The 21,573-nt window shown below is 41.9% G+C and overlaps 1 protein-coding gene across 2 annotated transcripts in view; it reads right to left on the bottom strand.

Moving 5' to 3' along the window:
- Window positions 1-390: 390 nt before the first annotated feature.
- LOC113524360 (anosmin-1) overlaps window positions 391-21,573 on the bottom strand; it is a 23,137-nt gene continuing 1,954 nt past the window's right edge. Inside the window, exons 2-14 of one of the 2 annotated variants that reach the window (XM_034304273.2) lie at window positions 18,402-18,449; window positions 13,891-13,953; window positions 13,555-13,777; window positions 9,286-9,470; window positions 8,510-8,639; window positions 7,085-7,290; window positions 6,207-6,354; window positions 5,977-6,105; window positions 3,736-3,824; window positions 3,021-3,192; window positions 2,710-2,921; window positions 1,782-1,917; window positions 391-1,657 (exon numbers count right to left, since the gene is read on the bottom strand). In XM_034304273.2, the coding sequence (XP_034160164.2) occupies window positions 1,602-1,657; window positions 1,782-1,917; window positions 2,710-2,921; window positions 3,021-3,192; window positions 3,736-3,824; window positions 5,977-6,105; window positions 6,207-6,354; window positions 7,085-7,290; window positions 8,510-8,639; window positions 9,286-9,470; window positions 13,555-13,777; window positions 13,891-13,953; window positions 18,402-18,449 (1,797 nt within the window). In that variant the 3' untranslated portion in view covers window positions 391-1,601. Of the gene's footprint in view, window positions 1,658-1,781; window positions 1,918-2,709; window positions 2,925-3,020; window positions 3,193-3,735; window positions 3,825-5,976; window positions 6,106-6,206; window positions 6,355-7,084; window positions 7,291-8,509; window positions 8,640-9,285; window positions 9,471-13,554; window positions 13,778-13,890; window positions 13,954-18,401; window positions 18,450-21,573 lie in introns of both variants that reach the window. The other variant, XM_053233836.1, reaches the window with a different exon arrangement.

The following is a 21,573-nucleotide window of genomic DNA, read 5'->3' as shown; positions in this document are numbered from 1 at the left end:
TTTTAAAAGTATATTTATATCCTAATTTAAGGCTAACTTTAAGGTTTTTGAGAGTAAACCTCAATTTATTTAACTTCCAGTCAAATTTGGTGAATGGCTATACAATAGCAGTCGGCTAATTAGCATAGAAAAGCTTTGATTAGCAAACGGAAGTGATAATAGTGACATTTTAATTCATACTTCAGTTGAAACAAAAATGATGTCAGCTAAAATAAACCTTAAATTAATTATAAACTTGGTATTTTCTTTTTTTTTTTTTCCTGACAGGAATCATTTGCTGCTTAAATTAACTCTTTATTAAGTAGCTGAAACTCTGAATAGCTAATAAATACACAACAAATCAACAAAAATAATAACTTAATTCTAATAATAACTATGCAAAACTGCGTTAAAGGGACTGAGGTATAATTTTTATTACTGAATAATATGTACAAGGTCTAATTGCCAAAAATATACCATATTTACACTTTTTATTTTATACAAAACCTCTTTACCAGGAGTTATCAGTTTCAAAAAAAAAAACAGGGGAGTACAATACACACATACACAACTCAAAAAGTAAACACATAAATAAATATTGATATAGCGAATATGTTCTCCGAGAACATATACAATTTTATCAGTTTAATCCATCCCAAAGTTATAAAGTTATTAATAAACAATGTACGCAGTAATATTCTTCATATAGAGGCTCTGTTAATCTGTTAGTGGAAAATATTCACAAATGTTTTCAGTAAAGGACAACAGACATGCACTTTAACGCTAGTGTAACTTTTCAAAAGTGAGGAGATGTTCCACTGTAAAAAAAAAAAAAAAGTTCTTTTGTTTAGTTTTTAACATTTTCCAGTCAAAAGCTGCTTCCACGTTTCTGAGGATACATTCATCTGTTCAAACACCTCAACATGGCTCTGTAGTAGAAAAATATTTTGTTCTCACTTTTAAAAAACTTCGATATATATATGTATATATATATATATATTTTTTTTTTATTTCTATGAGTAGTCTAATACCTTTCAGAACCGGGTTCTGGTTGAAAGAGAATCAGAAAAGCTCCAGAAATCATACAGAAGTGGAACCGGTTTCATGAGGAGAACCAGTCTATAACTTTGTAAGCCAGAAGAACAGTGCAGAATCAGTGCTGTCAGAAGGAGAACCAGTCCACAATTCACGTCTTTAGGAGAACCAATCTAGTACCAGTTCTGCCCGTATACACAGTACAGAAAACAAAGCAGATCAGATCCAGTTTTGGGAGAAGAACCAGTCCAGATCCAGTCGTTCCTTTGGCAGAACCAGTCCAGATGTTGCATTGACAGACTATGAACTAGTTCAGCTTCAATACCAGAACCAGCTTTACCAGGAGAACCAGTCCAGATCTTGTACTGCCAGATCCAACTATAGCAGGAAAACCACACCAGAACCAGAACCAGGACCATTTCTGCCACAGGGGTCATCAGAAGATCTCCCAGCTAAGATTTCATTTCAGCAGGAGAACCAGTCCAGAACCAAACCCGGAAGTAGTTCTTCAGTGGGGGAATCAGTCCAAGAGATTGTGTGTAAGACGCTGAAGCTTTCTGAAGGTTGACTCGAGATGTTCTGGTCTCTCAGTGCTTTTCTGATGAGTGTTTCTGATGTCCTGAGTGCTGATGAAGTTTGGGCCCTGCGAGAAATGAGAACTTGATCAGAACTGATTTATATTTACATATGGAGCATGGACCAAATTTGTAAAATGGGCTGAGGAGAAGCTTAAAGACTGCTTTAAGGAGTGTGTGTGAGGAGCTTACTGTGCGCTGAAGAAACACTGGGCGTGTGGAAAACCTTCATGATGGCAGGACCTTCTCCTACACTGGTGATGATCTGCACCTCTAATTTATAGGAGGACATGGGCCTGAGATTCAAGACCTCCAGGAAGTTATGATTCTGGGGGGGCGAAAGCACAACACAAAAATGCACAAAGTTATTACTCTAAAAAAAAAAACACACAATAAAACAGTAGAGTCTGAGACAAAAAAAAAGCCACAAAACAAGAAGTTCTGAGTCTGAAAATGCCCCAAATCAGGAAGTTCTGCCTGAAAAACACCACAAAACAGGATGTTCTGACTCTAAAAAAAAAATCCAAGAAAACAAAAAGATCTGGGTCTGAAAAATAGCCACAAAACAGGACGCTCTGACTCTAAAAAACCTAAAACAGGAAATTCTGACTGAGAAAAGCCACAAAAAAGGAAGTTCTGACCCTGAAAAAAGCCACAAAACAGGAAGTTCTGACTCTGAAAATGGAAAAAAAACAAACAAACAGGAAGCTCCGACTCTGAAAAAGCCTAAACCAGGAAATTCTGACTGAGAAAAGCTACAAAAAGGAAGTTCTGACTGAAACACACCACAAAACAGCAAGTTTCCTGTAAAAAAATACAAAACAGGAAGTTCTGACACTAAAAAAACAGCAAAAAAAAGGAAGTTCTGACTTGGAGAAGCCAAAAAACAGGAAGTTCTGACTCTGAAAAAAGCAACAAAACAGGAAATTCTGACTGAAACACACCACAAAACAGGAAGTTTCCTGAAGAAAAATACAAAACAGGAAGTTCTGGCTCTGAAAAAAGCCATAAACCAGGATGTTCTGACACTGAAAATAAAACACAAAACAGGAAGTTCCTAGATCACGGCATAACGGCTTCGAGAAACAAAATCAGATCAGTGGAGAGCACAGGAACTCACTGGAGGGAGGATCTGCGATTGGGAGACGATGCTGTTCGGAAGGCTGTTCTCCCGATTCGTCACCGTTACGTCCGCCCACGTGACCTGGAAGCCCGTGATTGGCTGATGAGGCTGAGGGCGGGAGACGCGCCAGAAGAAGTGTCCAGTGACGTTTTCCCCGATCGCCGTAAAGGACGCCGTCAGGTTCTCCGGTTTGGCCAACACTTTCACGGCTACTGAAAATAATCCACAGAAATAAGAGATGCGTGTTTCTGATCACGTCGTGGCGGGTTTGACTCAGTTAGGACGCAGCTGTACGTTACGTTTCTCACCTTCTTCTCCTGGACAAACGACGGATCTGTGACTTTTGCTCCGTACTGCCGGACAAGACGGCGTGGTGAAGGCAACGGTGCCGATTTCAGAGTGCTTCTTGGCTTTGAGTGTGTGAACGGTCACTCTGTACTTGCAGGAGAAAAGCAGGCCCGAGAGGTTGATGAAATTCTCCTGAATAAAATAAAAAAAAAAAAGGGGTGGGCGGAGTCTTTACATTTCAATTTTAATATCAAAATATGATACATAAGGTGATCTGAGCACAAGCATCGGAGAAAAACATTTCAATACACACAGAAACCTGACGGCAGAGAAACACAATCGTTCACTCATTCATGCGGAAAAAGAGATGAAAGGCGGAGGAGGGATTGAGGCGTCTCTCTCTCTCTCTCTCTCTCTTTTCCCTCCAGAGTTCTATAGGACAGCGAATGCACATTCCCTAGCAACCTGATTAGTGCGTTCTCAAGAATGTGTCCATCTCTTTCTCTCTCTCTCTCTCTCTCTCTCTCAATACACACACACACACACACCAGATTTGTTGCTTGGAGGCTGAATTCAGTCGACAGAATAAAAGTTCTGAGTCTGTACTAGGGGTCCAAGCACCCAGTAAAATCTCGTTTAATCTGTTATGTGATCTGCTTCCATTTCTTTCACGTTAGCGTGTTAAACACAAACACGGAATCACTGTTCTAGGAAATCAGCGACGTCCTCACTCACGTGTGTGACGGATTTCTCCGGGGCTTTGGTCTCGTTGTGGAGGCAGAGTTCCGGCGTCCACTGGACGTGGAAGCGGCTCGTCGTGAGATCTGAAAAACACAAAACGTCAGAGACATCGGTATAAAAACACGCACCATGGACTAGGGGTGTGAATGTGGCTCTTTCAGATGACACGTGTCTCTACACGCGGCACGTATAAAAACAATACATTTACACAAGCAGCAGTACGATACGGTTCAGTTCAGTTTAACAGCCTGTGTGAAGCTTCTTTACCATGAAGCGTTCAGTACAAGAGACCAAAACTGCACTTCTGAAATGTTCCACAAGTCACATGTTCAGGAGGAAGTTGTACCATACAGTGAGAAGAAAAGTCTCTCTCACTCATTCATTCACACATTCACTCATTCATCCACTCACTCATTCACTCACTCACATTCACTTACTCATTCATTCACACATTCACTCACTCACACATTGACTCACTCATTCATTCACATTCACTCACTGACCCATTCACTCACTCATTCATTCACATTCACTCACTGACCCATTCACTCACTCATTCATTCACACTTTCACTCACTCACTCACACAAATTCACACACTCACACATTCACTCACTGACTCATTCATTCATTCACGCACACGCATTCATTCAAACACACACACATTCACTCACTCACTCACACATTCATTCACATTCACTCACACATTCACTCACTCACACACTCACTTACACATTCACTCACATTCACACACGCATTCACTTACACATTCACTCACTCACACATTCACTCACTCACACATTCACTCACACATTCACTCACTCACTGACTCATACATTCTTTCACATTCACTCACATTCACTCACTCACACATTCACTCACTCACACATTCACATTCACTCACTCACTCAAGCATTCACTCACACACATTCACTCACTCATTCATTCACACACACACACACACATTCACTCACTCACTGACTCATACATTCACTCACTCACTGACTCATACATTCTTTCACATTCACTCACATTCACTCACTCATTCATTCACTCACACAAATTCACACACTCACACATTCACTCACTGACTCATTCACTCATTCATTCACACATTCACTCACACACATTCACACACACACATTCACTCACTCACTGACTCATACATTCACTCACTCGCTCACACATTCTTTCACATTCACTCACATTCACTCACTCATTCATTCACACACTCACTTACATTCACTCACTCATGCACTCAAACATTCACTCATTCATTCACACATTCAGTCACTCGCTCATTCACACATTCACTCACACACTCACACACAGTTACTCACACATTCGCTCACTCATTCAGTCACTCACACATTCACTCACTCACTCACTCACGAGTGTAACACTGCTCACCCTGTAAAACAGCAGCACAGTTATATAATTACAAAAAAAAATCTAAGCTGCTTGACCTCCACTTCGTCAGCCGGCTTCAAGTAGCTTCTGTGAATTAGCTTTTTCGAGTTCATTATTCATCACGCGGCGCCGCTCAAACACGAAACCTGATCCTTTTTGTTTTACTAATTAGCAACTGAGTTACAGTCCCTAAGGGGAAGAGGGAGAGAAAAAAGGAGCCCTTTGAAGGCTGAGGCTCGGAGGAAGAGAAGAGAATGGAAGAGAAGAATATCTATAAAGATATGCGGCGTGTGAGTTAAAGTAACTTCTAGATGATCTATCAAAGGCTTTATTTCATTTTCTTTGCTTTTCATTGAGGCTATTATCATTAATATCAGATACAAAATTTCAAACCTACATGTGTTTGTAAATTGAAAAAAACTGATCTCAGGTAAAGCTGTTCTGATCAGTGAGTAAAATTTATTTAAAAAAAAAACAAACAAACAAACAACAAAATGGCATTTTAGTCCCAGAAACGTCGCTTGAACCAATTAGCATCAAAAATCTCAACGTGTTAGCGCTAACAGCTTTAGAGAAGGAGGGATTTCCTTCATTAGCATGAACGCCGGCTGCGTGTGTCACGGCCTGATTTCGTGCCTTGAGGTTTTTCAGACTTTGGAATAGAAGCATTTTGTAAAACGACGTGAAAAATGCCTTTAGACGCTGCCTGATTTGCGGCGGCGTCCTGCTTGCGGGCGGATTTCCGTCATTAGCATTAGAAAGAAAGAGGAAATGATGGTGATATGATTGTACTGCAGGATGAATTGAAAAAGGAGTGGAAATTCACCTCCTCTCTTTTTCCAGTAAACCCGAACCTGCAGCTGTCCGTCCTGGTAAAACGGCGTTCCGGCCTCCAGAGAGCTCGTAGATTTCCTCGACGGTGCAGGAAACGCTTTTTTCAGTTTGGTCGGGAGCTCTGGGTAGCCAAAATAAGTGCAGGTTGATTTGTTTATTTAAATATTGTGACTAGAGTATACTGTGTGTGTGTGTGTGTGTGTGTGTGTGTGTGTGTCGTACTCGTGCGCTCGTTCTCCCGAGCGGTGCTGAACTGCAGAGCTGTTTTGGGGCTTTTCAGTCTCGCTGAACCCCACAGAGCCACGGCCTGAAGCTCCACAGTGTACGAGCTGTTTACTACAAGACCTTCCAGATTCACTGAGCTCTTCACCTGCAACACACACACACACACACACACACACACACAAAGCCAGATTATTAGATGACCACCTAGTTATTGTTAGTAGCTGAAAGGTAAACACACTGCACACGTCCTGTCTCATGTGTGTGTGTGTGTGTGTGTGTGATGTAAGAATTGATTAAGTGAAGAAAATAAAGCGACCTCTTTCTACTCATGAAATCTCACATCCACTCTGAAAACACCTTCAGGTTTAAAAGTAGGCGTTATTGAAAACACGTGTGTGTGTGTGTGTTGGAAACTTGAAGCTAATTGGGTTGGACTTGGTTATCGGCTGTGTGTGTGTGTGTGTGTGTGTGTGTGTGTTTTGGCAGGTCAGTGGAGTTACACGTGTTAACAGAACCACTCGGCTTAAAGGCTTTGCTCAAACATCTGATCATCGTTACGCGTGTGTTACGCTTTTCAACCAGTAGCGCTACTTCGTTAGCTACCAGCTAGTGAGCTCACACACACACACACACACCTGACATCACAGGGACGGTCTTTCAGGTTCTTCTTTAATACTGTTTATACTGCTCATCACTGAAATGAGGTGAATGAGAACAGGAAACTACGACCATATATGGAAAGTGGAAGACAAAAAGGGCCAGACGGTGTGGAGAGTACGGCGGCGCAATCGTGACAGACTCGAAAGCAGAGTGTCGGTGCATTCTTTATTATCATTTAATATTATAATATTTATTTTCAGGTAAGGACAGTTTACCCCATCGATGGTCTTTCTCCTCTTCTTTTTGGAAGGAATCGTGGGTTTCCCAGCGGCGTTCCAGCTCCAGGAGATTTTAAAATGATGGATTGGGACGTCCGGCTCTTCGGGAAGCGTCCAGTCCAGACGTGCCGTCACTGAACCGCCGGCGTCCGTCGTTACGTTGGACACCTTGAGTCCGGACGGGCGTGGAGGAGGAGACGGATCTGGAGTCGGAATTGTACGGAAGAAGTGATTAAATCATATTCAGTTTGCTAAATTATTACTTGTTAGCTACATTAACCTCGTAGCTACAGCACCAAACATCAGACACGTGCGGAACTATAGCACACGTTCGGCACGCTTGAACAATTTAGTTTAGGAGATCCTTGGAGGTTTTATTTTTTACTCCCATCTGAAAATAATTGCTAGCAGGCTAACTTTAGCTGAGTTGGATAAATAAATGGCAACTTATGATGACAAATTAAAATCATATGAACGGCCTCGTGGAGAGAAAAGCAGGGACGTAACGTGAGCTGATTGTGTGTGTGTGTGTGTGTGTGTGTGTGTGTGTGATTACTGCCACTGATTCATGTTCCATTATTTACTAATGAATGGACTCTGCAAGGCTGATTGCTTTTAATCAGCGAACAGAGTACGTGTTCTCTTTTATTTAAAGAAACATTAATGTTCTTACTAGAACACATCATCGTTATGCGTTAGATTGACTTTTAACAAACACGTAAGCAATAAAACACTTTGGGACGTGCTGGTACAGGAAAATAAGCACCGACACACGAGATACCAAGCCAGGAAAACTGTTACAGAAAGCGACTCTACACCTTCTGACCAATCAGAATCCAGAATTCAACAGAATAAATTAATATACTGAATTTCCTGTCGGATATCGCTACAGGCTCGGCCAGGTGCGCAGCATGGAAATGATTTTTAAGGGTGTGTGTGCGCTCCGGTTAAATGAAATGAATTGAGGTTAGACTGTGTGGAAAGAAAAGCCTGGAAATCTGGTGTGTGTTGCAAACACTCTTTCATGTCACTTTACATTTAACACACACACACGCTAATCTGTGGCAGAGGTCTGAGTGAAAGAGAACAGACAGCTTACCTCATTTCTTGGCACACACACACACACACACACACACACACACACACGTGGAGTCTCCTGTGTATTAGAAACCCGTCGCTAATTTAAACAAGTAAATCACTGAGATAATATTGTGATATTATTAAAATTAAGTGTTATGCTAGAATTGCTGTAGAATCTAAAAAGGAAGGAACTGGTGTGTGTGTGTGTGTGTGTGTGTGTGTGTGTGTGTGTGGCAAACACAAACCATGAGGGTTAAAATGCACATGACGAGGAGACGGTGTGTCACCGCTGTAAATTTTTATAGCTCATTTTATTGAGCAGGAATAATAACAAACACTCACCTCTGGATGAGCGGAAGTGTTTGCTTGGCGCCGTGAATCCGCGAGTGCCGTGTATGTTCACGGCCGCAACGCGAAACTGGTACCACCGGGTGGCTCTGATCTCCGCCAACTCAACACGCTCTTCTGTGACCTGAAAATAAATAAATAAATAAATAATAAGACAGGTCTATACAGTATACTATGCATTGTGTAGTTACGTATTTACGAAACGCTCGGCAAGACTTCGTGACAAACGCAAGGGTATAACCAGACAATCTAATCAAGGGCTAACACGAAACAGGTGAACACAGTAGAGGAAAAAATCTGGACATGGGACCAAAAAAGGCAAACACGCTGGCTGCCATGGAAACCATGTGACAAAAATGAAAGTTCGTTGCGTGGAACGTCACGTCAAACCCCGAAAATATTTAGTTTAAACTTTTAGCTTTTAATCTGCATCCACATCGTAGCGGCATTTTCACTGGGTGTGTCGGCTTTTTAATAAAATAAAATATACCGCATCACACTTTGAAGGCTCCGCCCCTTTTGCCATGTAAACCAGGCTGTGACCTAGTGTGAAAAAGCATGCAGCGACAGTTGTAGTACATCATTTGTGTATTTATGGTCACAGCATAACTACGGTTATGCAAATGATGCAGTGCGGTACAAATACGCAAATGAGATGACGCATTATAAATACACAAATGACTGTGACTGTGTAGCGCATTATAACGCACTACTTCTTGTCTCTGAACTTCTCAGTTTGATTTAAGTTGAAACCAAAACAACGTCTGAACCTGTGCCACGTCCTGCCATGGCGTTGCGTCGTCTTCGCTCGGGTGGATGCCGTAATTCCAGCGCTGCTGCACAACGTAAACCACCGGCTCCACCGAAACGTTGAATTTTGAAGACCAGCGGACTTCCAGTTGGCCTGATGGCAATTCAAGAAATGTCAGTTCATTCCTGGGCTTTAGAGGAACACCTGAAAAAGAGAGAGGGAAAAAAACTTAGGTTAAGAGGGTCACTCTCAGCCTTCACGCTTTCTCTGATTTTCACCTCTTTAAAGGCTTTTATAATCTTAAAGAGTTTGGGTACAGGACACAAAGCACCTGGAAATATACCACTAGAATATAATATTAATGATATATCCTTATGTATGTATGTATATGTTGTGACTTTTTTACTGGATTGATAAAGAGCCGCACGAGGACACACGTACTATAGACTTTATACTTCTTAGTTAAGTGTCCATAAAAAGCACACAAACCGCATTTCCCACACAACATTTAACCCTCAAAGCTGCAATAAACGCTTCCATGTGCAATAAATTAAACATGTTTACGTACTCACGTATGGAGCTTTGAGAGGAAAAGCAACATTCTGCTCTTTAACGTTTAATAAAATGTAAAAGTGTGAAGACAAGGGGAACACCACCTCACTGCAATGCCCTCCCTGTCCGTCCTTCAGAGTTTATAATTCCTTTGTCAGAGTCGCTAATGAAACACAGCTGTAGCTCATTAGCTAAACCACCATAAACACGCCAGTCTGTCAGTCACACTGCCAAGCCTTGCCAGTTTATTTGTTTAAGTTCTGCACCGTGGTTCTTCTGCACTCGTGCTTCACCTTGAAGGTTTGTAATAGTCTGTCCTCTCTGTGCACGGGAAACTCCTGAGGCCTTACCACCAAAAATGTTGGTCTGCCACTGAGAAGCTAGTGGAAGTCTGTCGAGGTATCCAATCACGGTCACTAACAAGCTGCAAGTACGGCAGTAATGGGAGCCAAGTCCTGCATACCACTTCCTCTGTTTCCTCACTGGAGGAGACAAAGTCTTCCTAGCATCCTCACTCGTAATGTGAAATAACAGCATACACAAATACATACATGTATAAATACGTTTTGAGACAACAGTATAGTGTCATTAACTGCTGTAAATAAAAGCACAAATGTAAAATAAACTCACCTAAACCTCATGTCCACGGTGGCAGGAAACAGCCAGTCAAGTCTGTGCATGCTCAAAATAGCCCTGGTTTATTTCCAGCTACCATATCCATGGCTGCAACTGTCCCTATTGTCTCTGAAACAGAGGACTAGCTTGCCTGCATATTATACTAAACTTTTATAGTCTAGCCACAGAACGTTGGTGAAATGAACCTCCAGTAAAAAAATGCATCTGACTAAGTAAATCGCTCGTCTGAACTTGCTTGCAAATATGACCAGCCATGGGTTTGTCGCTTTGTCAGGTGTCCTGTCCATTCCCCAAACACAAGTGTTTGTAAGGTTGATCAAGCAAGGTTATCATAACTGATCTGAATATGGTATGCTACGTATTAAGTCCATTTCAGTTTTAGTTATGTAACCTTCTGATCCTAGGTTTCACCTCATTGGCCCAGCTGAGCCCCACTATTTCATGTGGCAATGAGGTTTTTTAACAGCTCGAAACTCAGGGGCCTGCCACATGTCTACCACATGTCTGGCTCTTTCACATCATGACATCATGCCTTCAAGTTGAAAGCCCCTATACTCTGAAAATGATCTTGAACCTTAAAGAGAAATTCATTTATTTTAAAGCTGGAGAATTACTTCATCACCAAGGGACTATTACCAGGTGCCACTCCAACGCAGGACCAACCATACGCCTTGTCATGTCCTTGTCATGAATTGTGGTATATATGCCCTTCCACATTCCCAGCCACAGCAAGATTCTTTGCAAAAAAAAAACTTTGGGTTATGTTCCTGTATCAGCGGCAGGGAGCTAAAAAATATTGTTAGTTTTCGTGGCAGAAACACTTTTAACAAGTATGTGGGGCCAAGAATCCTTGGTTATGTGGTCCTACATAGTGCATTTGTGAAGAAGCTTCATCACTACTTCAGGACACTGAGTATTCTGTGATGCCATTCGATTAATGCATCTTTCCAAGCTTTTTTTTTGTTAAAGTTCTTTGAAACATGATGAACAGAAACCAACACAACCATAGCTTTCTTCACCCAAAGCCATGAGTAATAAAAGAACTGGAAATTCACTCATGACTTCAGATCTGTGGCTGTCCTCCGTACTTACAGACCGTTTATTACCTTTCATAGTGGAAGTGGCTGATTCAGAAAATGAATTATGATGGCCCAAAAACGGTCTAGAACTCGATCTGATGCAACAATACTGCCAGCGTCATGCACTCACCCTGGTGAAGGTGCTCACGTGGCAGCTCTTGGACAAATACCCAAGAACACAAGTGAGCAGAATGTCCCCCTGTTTAAAAGTTTCAAGGGCAGTCCAACTTCTGCTAAGACAATCGGTGCACAACTTACTCAGTGCAGGTAATCAGGTCTTGTGCTTCTGGTGGACATTCCTTGAACTTGGCTTGGACATGCCCCTAATCCAAAACTCCTGGAAACCTCCCAACCAGTCTGTTAGACCCACAGTAACCATGTTCACAGATTCTGTCTTGGCGTCAGCTGCCAAAGTCCCCACTTTCACTCTCCTCTCACCCTCAGGACCTGCCTGATGGAGCCTTCTGACTCAGTTTCATCTGCTGTGGTGGGTAGCACATGGATCTCCTAAAGATTGCTATGGATGGTCCCACTTGTATACCCTAAAGATTGTACTTCTCAAAAAGAGTTCATGTCCAAGTCTCACCTATGCTTTAATGGATAGACTCACCTGGATACCGTACCTAAGAACTGCTGTAATCATAAAGACTGTCCTTTTTCTCATCACTCTTATTCACAATTTGCTCATACTGAACAGCCTGTAAACAGGATCCTTTGCTCTTTTTACACCTGTATACAGTAATGATATATAAACAGTAATGATTTAAAATCACACTATCTGGTGTCAGCCAGAAGAGGATGGGTTCCCTTTTGAGTCTGGCTCCTGTCAAGGTTTCTTCCTCGTGTCACCTCAGGGAGTTCTTCCTCACTAATCTCACCCTCTGGCTTGGGATCTAAATGTATATCTGGTTTTCTGTAAACCTGCTTCATGACAATGTCTATTGTAAAGTACAAGTTTACTTTTCTTCACATATCCCAGCTTGTCAGGAAGCTGGGGTCAGAGTGCAGGGAGCAAGTAGGGTTAAGGGTTAACAGTGGCAGCTTGGCGGTGCTAGGGCTTGAACCCCGAGCCTGGGGGTGCTAGGGCTTGAACCCCGAGCCTTAGGTTAAAGGTCATCACTTAAAGGTACCTTGAAGCAGGTCAGACTGGGGGCACCCAGATCTTGATCTACAGTCAGATGATCTACTACTGGTCTAAACCCCCCCATAAAAGTGCTATACAAATGAATTAAATTAAATTAGATTACAATGAGGTTCATCTCTGATCTGAGCAGCCTCCCAGGGCCACCAATCTTGTCATGACAGACAAGTTTTCTAGCTGGTGCCACTATCATTGCCTGGGTTGCTGATTTTATTTTTAAAATTTCTTTGTGTCCAATACTGTTACTGCAGGAACTTTACAAAAATCTGTGCGTGAAAATCGAGTCAAGACTAGCGCATTGGGTGAAAGATGACTGATGTGAGATGGGGGAAAGGGGCGGGGCTTCCAGGGGGTCAGTTAATATCAGAGAGTTTGATACACTTACGCAACTGTCAGTCATTCCAGATTCATGTGCTACTAGCGTACATACTAGCGTACACAGATGTTAAAATGCTGAGCTCCTACACAAAATGTGTAGAGGCGGGCAGGTCTGCCATCCCAGTATCATGGAAAGGTCACAATCTATTTCAAATCTCAGTGAAGGACACACCAGAGCTAAAGGTCCTCCACCTGCAGGTTCCCCCATCTGATAGCGATTTGGGATGCAATGCTCAATTTCAAGTTTAGTGCTTTACAGCTTCACACAAATTACACCCCCTCCAGCCCCCCAAGAAAAAGACAAGGAAAAGAAAAAAAGGAAACAGTTATGCTCTTCTAAATAAGGAGCTATCTGCAAAAGAACGATGAAAATTGGAGTTCTTCTTAACCAGCAGTCAACTAATAAGTTTTCTATAAGATAATGCTATCTATTTAGTACTTTTTATCCGACATTTAATGTTGTGGAAAATCCGTGAAAAAAGTTCCTGTTGCATAATTATACCTTTATAAATGTTCCTGGGCGTTTGACAGGTTCGTCCGCAGCCGTTCGAGCAGCACTTCTTGTGGGAGGAGCAGTGGGCGTCGCTCTCACAACTCTCCACACATGCGGCAGCAAATCCGCTCGCTCGATCAGGAGCCGGACACGCCCCCTGCTTCACTGCTTCCACCGAGAGGAAAAACTCACAGCTCACCACACACTCGGACTGTTTGTTTGGGAAGACAGTCTGGAATTGGAAAAGATGGAGAAACATGGAAAAGTGTAGAGAAAATCAGAGCTTGGACACTAAGCGTTAGCATATGCTCCTTAGCATAGAGTCATAGAGCTAGCAAGACATACCTCACACAAATCTTGACACTCGTTCTCTCTGAGATCCCATGATGCTTTGCAGGGCTCCAGACACTAAAGAAAAAGAAGAAAAAAAGCAGAAGCATATGTAATGCCATGGAAGCGAGGATGACTTTCACAACAGCGTGTTCCACAGGATATATTTACAATGGGATGCTCAAAATAGTAACGTGAAATACTGAAATAGTTTAGCTAGCAGTTCCGCCTGTTTAATTTTGGCTTGCTAAGATGAATGCTTATGTAACATGGCTATGTGTGGGCTGCTGATTAGCACAGTTTAGAGAATGAAGAGGTACTGAGAAAGAAAGGGAAGAAAGTGAAGTGAAAGGGAGAAAGAATGAAAGAAGTGCTGATTCAGGGACTAATTAAGTTTTTTCATGGCTTGGGGAAGCGTGGTTGTGCTAGTGCCCTGGTCCGTAACGAGCTAACCGAATAAGCTTTAGAGTTCTTCTCCACCTAGTCTGTGATTAGTAGATACAGACTTATTACAGTAGTTTTGCTAAGTCATGAACAAAACACATCAACATATAAACATTACTTTACAAAAAAACTACTAGGAATTATTTATTTTTTTTTTTACTATTTCCACTGTTTAAATAACTAACATCTGAAATCCAATTTGAAAGCTACTTAGAGCAAATATGTTTATGCTTAATGTACTAACTGACTAATGTACTGACTGCGATATTATGCATATTATTTACACTTCAGCATTCAGGGCACTTCAGCATTCCATAAGCTTCAGTATGAAATATGTAATTTTGCTCTATAAGATCAAACATTACACATGAGAGCATATTTGCTTAGACATGTGTGCAGCCTCACTTTTATACTGCATGGTTAAAAGGGAAATAAAGGGTTCCTATATATATATATATAATATATAAATATATATAAAAAATTTCTGAGAGCGTATTGTGTTCACATGCATAATAAGTGAAGGAAATAATGCCAGTCTATCACAGTGCATCACACACACACACACACACACACACACACACACACTGCAACAGCCTAACAACAGAAAACCTCTCTACAAAGCATTACAGCAGTAATTTTGAGAAACATGAGAAACATTTTTTTTCCCTACTAATGACGGGAAGTTGCTTAGCAGGTGGCATCAAACGGAAATTCTTAGCTTTAATTATTGATTTAAATGCAGCCGGAAGAAACTGACAACAAAGAGGCCTCTCTGAGAAAGAAAAAAGAAAGAGGACGACTGAGAAAGAATAGAAAGAATGAATTATTCATGCGACCCACAATCGGAGGATCGTGGGTAATTTATGAGCTGAGTAAACGAGCTGGAGAAGATTAGCGTTCCACATAAAAACTTCATGAAACCTCCAGCTCTGGTATAAAAATAAGCAAAACAAAACATGGCAACAAACAGGAAACTTTGGTTTAGTCTCTTAAATGAATTTAAAACCCGTTTTCTTCCAAAACCATCCATTAAAACTTCCAGAGAAAGCTAATAAATGTATTCTAGCCGCTCTGACATGGTGTTGCTGGTGTAAACAGTGTAAACTGTCAGAATCAATACACAGAGAAATCATAGTGAAACCTCAGGAGTTCCTCAAGGCTCGGTGTTAGGCTCAAGCTCATTTCTACACGCGGTTCTTTTAAACTCTTACGCCAGGGGTCTTCAGTGGTGCTGACGGAAAGTGTGAAAACAGACGAAGCAGAAAAACGACACCAAAGCGATACAGTAAAACCAGTGACTATTCCATACACTTCAATTCACTACGGATTCGATTCGATTCGATTCGATTCGATTCGGGTATGATTCAATCCGACCTGATATGATTCAGTTTTCTATTTAAGCTGTAAGTTTACACTTTGCAGTTTCCCTGAAACTAATTTGAGCCCTTCTCTCTCTCTCTCGTGTGCACACACTTAAACACACACACACTTTCCGTCTTTCACACACTCATTGTTAGCTGTGTGCTTCAAACTTCCACCAAAAGGCGCTTCTGAAGTGTGTCCTTTCCCCCAAAACAAACAAACACTTGCCTCTCCTTTCTACAGGCACTGGAACAACATCAAGTGTGTGTGTGTGTGTGTGTGTGTGTGTGTGTGCGTGCGCGTGGGGTTGAGAGGGTGACCATGGTTCATTTGTTTGCTCGCTGTCACTGAAATCTTCTTGAACCCCAATTATTGCCATTCTTTTTCATTTTTTTATCACTTCACTATTCTGTACGCTTCGGTATTCCATACATTTCAGTATCCTTTACACATCAGCATTCCGTACACTTCAGTGTTCTGTAAACTTCTGTATTCTGTATACTTCAGTATTCCATACACTTTGATATTCTTTACACTTCAGTATCTGCTACACTCCAGTAATCCTCTACACTTTACACACCTCAGTACTCTATAAACTGTAGTATTCCATACCTCTCAGTATTCCATACAATTCAGTATTCCATGTCAGTGTACTAACATCAGATAAGTAAATATTTCAAATGTTCATATAGCACAAAACATCTAGTTTAACGATCTGTCTGCACCACCTGTCTGTCTGCCTGTCTCTCCCGTCTGTCTGTCTGTCTGTCTGCCTGCCTGCCTGTCTGTCTGTCCCGTCTGTCTGTCTGTCTGTCTGTCTGCCTGTCTGTCTGTCTGTCTGTCCCGTCTGTCTGTCTGCCTGTCTGTCTGTCTCTCCCGTCTGTCTGTCTGTCTCCCTGTCTGCCCTGTCTGTCTGTCTGTCTCTCCCGTCTGTCTGTCTGTCTGTCTGTCTGCCCTGTCTGTCTGTCTGTCTCCCCGTCTGTCTGTCTGTCTGTCTGTCTCCTCATCTGTCTGTCTGTCTCCTCATCTGTCTGTCTGTCTCCCCGTCTGTCTGTCTGTCTGTCTGTCTCCTCATCTGTCTGTCTGTCTCCTCATCTGTCTGTCTGTCTCCCCGTCTGTCTGTCTGTCTGTCTGTCTCCTCATCTGTCTGTCTGTCTCCTCATCTGTCTGTCTGTCTCCTCATCTGTCTGTCTGTCTCCCCGTCTGTCTCCCCTGTCTGTCTGTCTGCGCCATCTGTCTGTATATCCACCTTTCTGACTGCGCTGATAAATATTAAGAGGAAAAATAAATCACTAGTTGTTTTGTAACACTGATTTTGCCTCTCAATATAATTAACCCAGTGCATCCCCCCCCCCCCCTCTCTCTCTCTCTCTCTTTGTGTCTGTCTGTCCTTCTCTGTAAAAGGGAAGTCTTTTGAAAGATAAAGAAACAAAATGACCAAAAAAAAAAGGGACAAAAGCCTCAGTGCATTCTGGGAGGCCAATGTTGGTGCAACAGCATGCTAATGAAGGCCACATCACCCCCATCTCTCTCTCTCTCTCTCTCTCAGCTTACTTTAATTTTCCAGTGTCTGGGTTATAATGGAAACATTGTAAACATTCCTGCACGGATCAGACTTTGGGAATGCTGGAGCGTTCCACAACCAGCATCTTGTCTTCTATACGTGAATACTGTATTGAATTCTTACGCACAGTTTTAAGAGTCGTACCGAGTTGTTGTACATCCGTTAAGAACGAAAGATTCCTGCTTTCCAGTGGTGAGACGCTCCAACAGCGAATGCTACCTCTGTCTGCGCTGCTAGCTGCGGTTAATGGGATTAACAAACTGAGGAAACATAAATCGAGCAAAATCGACACTAAAGTTTCTCAAGAATGTTTGTGTACCTTTAATATACACTACATCGCCAAAAGTTTGTGCACCCCCGACCATCACTGATATCTGCTTGTTGAACTTCCCATTCCAGATTTATTCCCCGTGTGTTTGCTTCCCACTCTTCTGGGAAGGCTTTCCGCTAGATTTTGAAGCGTGGCTGTGGGGATCTGTGTTCATTCAGCTACAAATGTTTTTGGCCAGTCATTGTGGAGACAAGAATTAAAAAAGAGGTCAAAAAAAAGCTGTTGCCACGGCAACCCGAGAGGTAAGGCAGGCAGATCGGACAACCATCAACCACAGAGAAAGAGCTAGCTTCGGCTGGGAAAGTGGACATTTCGAGTGCCTCTCTACTATATTACCCCGTGGTTCATGTTTCGGGGACAGAACACGTTGCTAAGCAACAAGGTACCGACGTTGCCCATCAATAATAAAGGTCAGTTCTCAAGTCAGCTATTAGCTCTGGTTAAGTGTTTAGCTTAACGTTGGTTATTTTTGTCTTTCCTGTATATCTGAACTTTGACGCTAACGTCAACACGACGCGAAAGGAAACTGACGTGACCCAAAAAAAGAAAGTGCTCGAAAATAAAAGGAAACACTGTCTCTGCCTGTTTATTTTCCAGCCCCGACTTTCCCCCGAGTGACTGCCACTGGTAAAATAAATAGGAGAGAAAAGTGCAACAATAACGCGACTGTAGTCTGACTGAAGTCACCCAAATGTGTGTGTGTGTGTGTGTGTGTGTGTGTGTGTGTAAAGTGAAGAATAAAAATGGAAGGAATGTGATTGTTAGTAATAATGTAATAAAGCTGAACAGACTATTGCATGATACATGAGGAGAAATGGATGTTACCTTCGAACACTGCTTGTGATTCTGACACCAAACCAAAGATCCATTTCCCTGCAATGAAAGAAGAAAAAAAAACCACCTTAATTATCTCCGAAACACACTGCGTTAGAAACATCTATCCCACAGCGCTGCCGAGTTCTGGACTGTGATTGGTCGGAAGGCGTTGATTCATTTTCTATAACAGATTGAATCAATAAAAGTAAAAACTCTTTGATGAATCAAGGTACAACATTTAGATACAATGGGACACAGTCGAGTCTGTAATGATGACGTAAGGCTGTTGCTAGGGTGATGCTAGGGTGATGCTAGGCAAGTGCTATGGTATTGCAGGTGGTTGTTAGGCTGTTGCTAGCTCACTGGTATGGTGTTGCTGGTATACTGTTGCTAGAGTGTTGCTAGGTGGTTGCTGTAGTATTACAGGTAGTTGCTAGGGTTGTTACAGGTAGTTGCTAGGGTGTTGCTATGTTATTTCTACGGTACTCCAGGTGGTTGCAAGAAAGCGCTTAGATGATTGCTCTGGCATTCCAGTTGCTTGCTAGGCTGTTACTAGATGGTTGCTACGGTGCTCCAGGCAGTTGCTAGCAGGTTGCTATGGTATTCCAGATGGTTGCTAGGGCTGTAGTGCAGTCCACTTGTAATTATCTTCAATGCACCTAAATCGTACAGGAAACAGGAAGGTCGGACCTTCCAGAACATCCCCGCATTTGCTTCAATGGGAACAAAAACAGAATTCAAACGGTTGCTAAGGGGAACCTACTCAACCAATCAAAAAGCTGCAGAATATAAACGAATATAGATCAGATAACAATAGCATAATCACGAACGCTCGAATTATATCGTATTAGAGTTCAGTACGATGTGAACACGGCCTGAACGACTTTACGACGTTTATCTTTCCCTCGGATTGAGATGGAGCGAGAGAGAGGAGGAATGAAAGGCTGAATTTAAAACGTAATATATTTTATAATTCCCGAAGGATCAGCGGGAATTCTCCGACACGCCTTCGGCTTAATAAAACAAAACAGAGTCCTTCTTTCACTTTGTGTTAGCAGAGCCGTATTTTACACTTTCCCCTTCTCCGTCCGTCAGAAGTAAAGTTACGTTAAATAGTAGTCGAGTTCTTAGCGTAATTTAACGCTAGTTGTTTTATTTTATGATTTTTTTACAGGTGGATACGTGGATACGGAGATACGGAGAGTCGCTAGCTAAAAGAAACCAGGTGGTGTTTTTTTGATTAGCTGTAATGTGTAGTTAGCAGAGGAGATCTTAATCAGGGATGTAGCCTGATTAACACAAACAGTTACACAACCACATACACAACCTCAGACCATTACACAACCACATACACAACCACATACACAACCACAGAACATTACACAACCACATACACAACCACACACACAACCTCAGACCATTACACAACCACATACACAACCTCAGACCATTACACAACCACATACACAACCACAGAACATTACACAACCACATACACAACCTCAGACCATTACACAACCACACACACAACCTCAGAACATTACACAACAACACACAACCACACACACACAACCTCAAACAATTTCACAACCACACACAACCTCAGAACATTACACAACCACATACACAACCACACACACAACCTCAGAACATTACACAACAACACACAACCTCAAACAATTTCATAATCACACACACAACTTCAAACAATTTCACAACCATACACACACCCTCTGCTTTATAAAAACTACACACACCACCTGTGATGATTACACAACCAAACACACACACACACACACACACACACATAATTTCAATTCAAGTGGATTTATGAATATCGGAGTCAGGTTTCTTTCAACGCACACGAATGTTGATCAGGAGACTTTCAAAATTTCAGCGCTGATTGAAGCTCAGTGTGTGTGTGTGTGTGTGTGTGTGTGTGTGTGTGTGTGTGTGTGTGATGTGTATCTTTAAGAGCCAAAACCAAGTAACATAAGTCTTCATTCATTCAGCTTTTTTAAAAAAAAAAAAACACACACACACTACACGTTTGATTCTCTTCCCAAATGATTTCGTATTAAAGTGAACACGGCCGAAACGACTTTACGATGTTTATCTTTCCCTCGGATTGAGATGTGAGACGGAGCGAGAGAGAGGAGGAATGAAAGGCTGAATTTAAAACGCAATATATTTTACAACTCCCGACGGACCAGCGGGAATTCTCCGACACGCCTTCGGCTTAATCGGCCCGAAAATAAATAATCGGATGTAAAAACGTACTTTTTTTTTGCGAGACAGACTCCTTCTTTCACTTTGTGTTAGCAAAAGTCGTATTTTACGGTTTGGGTGTTTCCTGCTCTCTGTGTGTTCTGGGAAAAGTCTAAAAACTCGAACACTCTACGACAAAATAAACGTAAACTACTTAAAAAAAATACTGCTACTTAGCGTACTAACTAACCTAACTCACATACTTACTACAACTTAACGTAACTCACTCCTAATTTGCGTAAATTAATATTCATTTAATACTCCTCGTACCACAGCACTGTAGTCCTGCTCCATTCTGATTGGTCAGAAGGTGCTCTGATGTGGAAGGAGTCTCCAGTGTCAGATTGAAGTTTTCCGACATTTTAACTTTTTTTTTTTTTTTTTTTTTTTACCTCGTATTAAACTTCAGTAGAGTTATTTACTACTCGTACGTGTGGCATGTGACGACGTTATAAGCCGCGACACCTCGTTATCGTGAATCTGGGTTCCAGACGGGATTTTGTGGCTCGTTAGAGAATCGTTTAATATTGTTCTGTCATTTATATTTCATCGTGCTGCTTGTCTAGTCGATGAATTATTAAATTGTTCAATTAACGTCGACGACTGAACTGTATAAAACACTCAGAATGGAGGAGCTGTTTCTGTGTGTGTGTGTGTGTGTGTGTGTTGGCATTTGGCCCCCTGACTAATTAGACAAAAAAGGAAGGGGGGTTTGTTTTCGCAGCTGACCCGATCCTCTAATAAGCACTTGAAAGAAGTGTGACCTGCACGTCCGGCCTGTTCCTGTAGCATAACAGCACTAAAATAAATAGAGGAGGAGTCGACTCGTTGACTCTTTGATTCACTGACTCTTTGATTCATTGAGTCGACTCTTTTAGGTGAACACTGAGAGCTGATTCGCTTGTATGAGTCA

The sequence above is a fragment of the Pangasianodon hypophthalmus genome, chromosome 5 (assembly GCF_027358585.1).
Source record: "Pangasianodon hypophthalmus isolate fPanHyp1 chromosome 5, fPanHyp1.pri, whole genome shotgun sequence".
Classification (NCBI taxonomy): Eukaryota; Metazoa; Chordata; class Actinopteri; order Siluriformes; family Pangasiidae; genus Pangasianodon; species Pangasianodon hypophthalmus.
The sequence above is the reverse complement of the archived record's forward strand: the minus strand, read 5'-3'. Positions and strand labels throughout refer to the sequence as shown.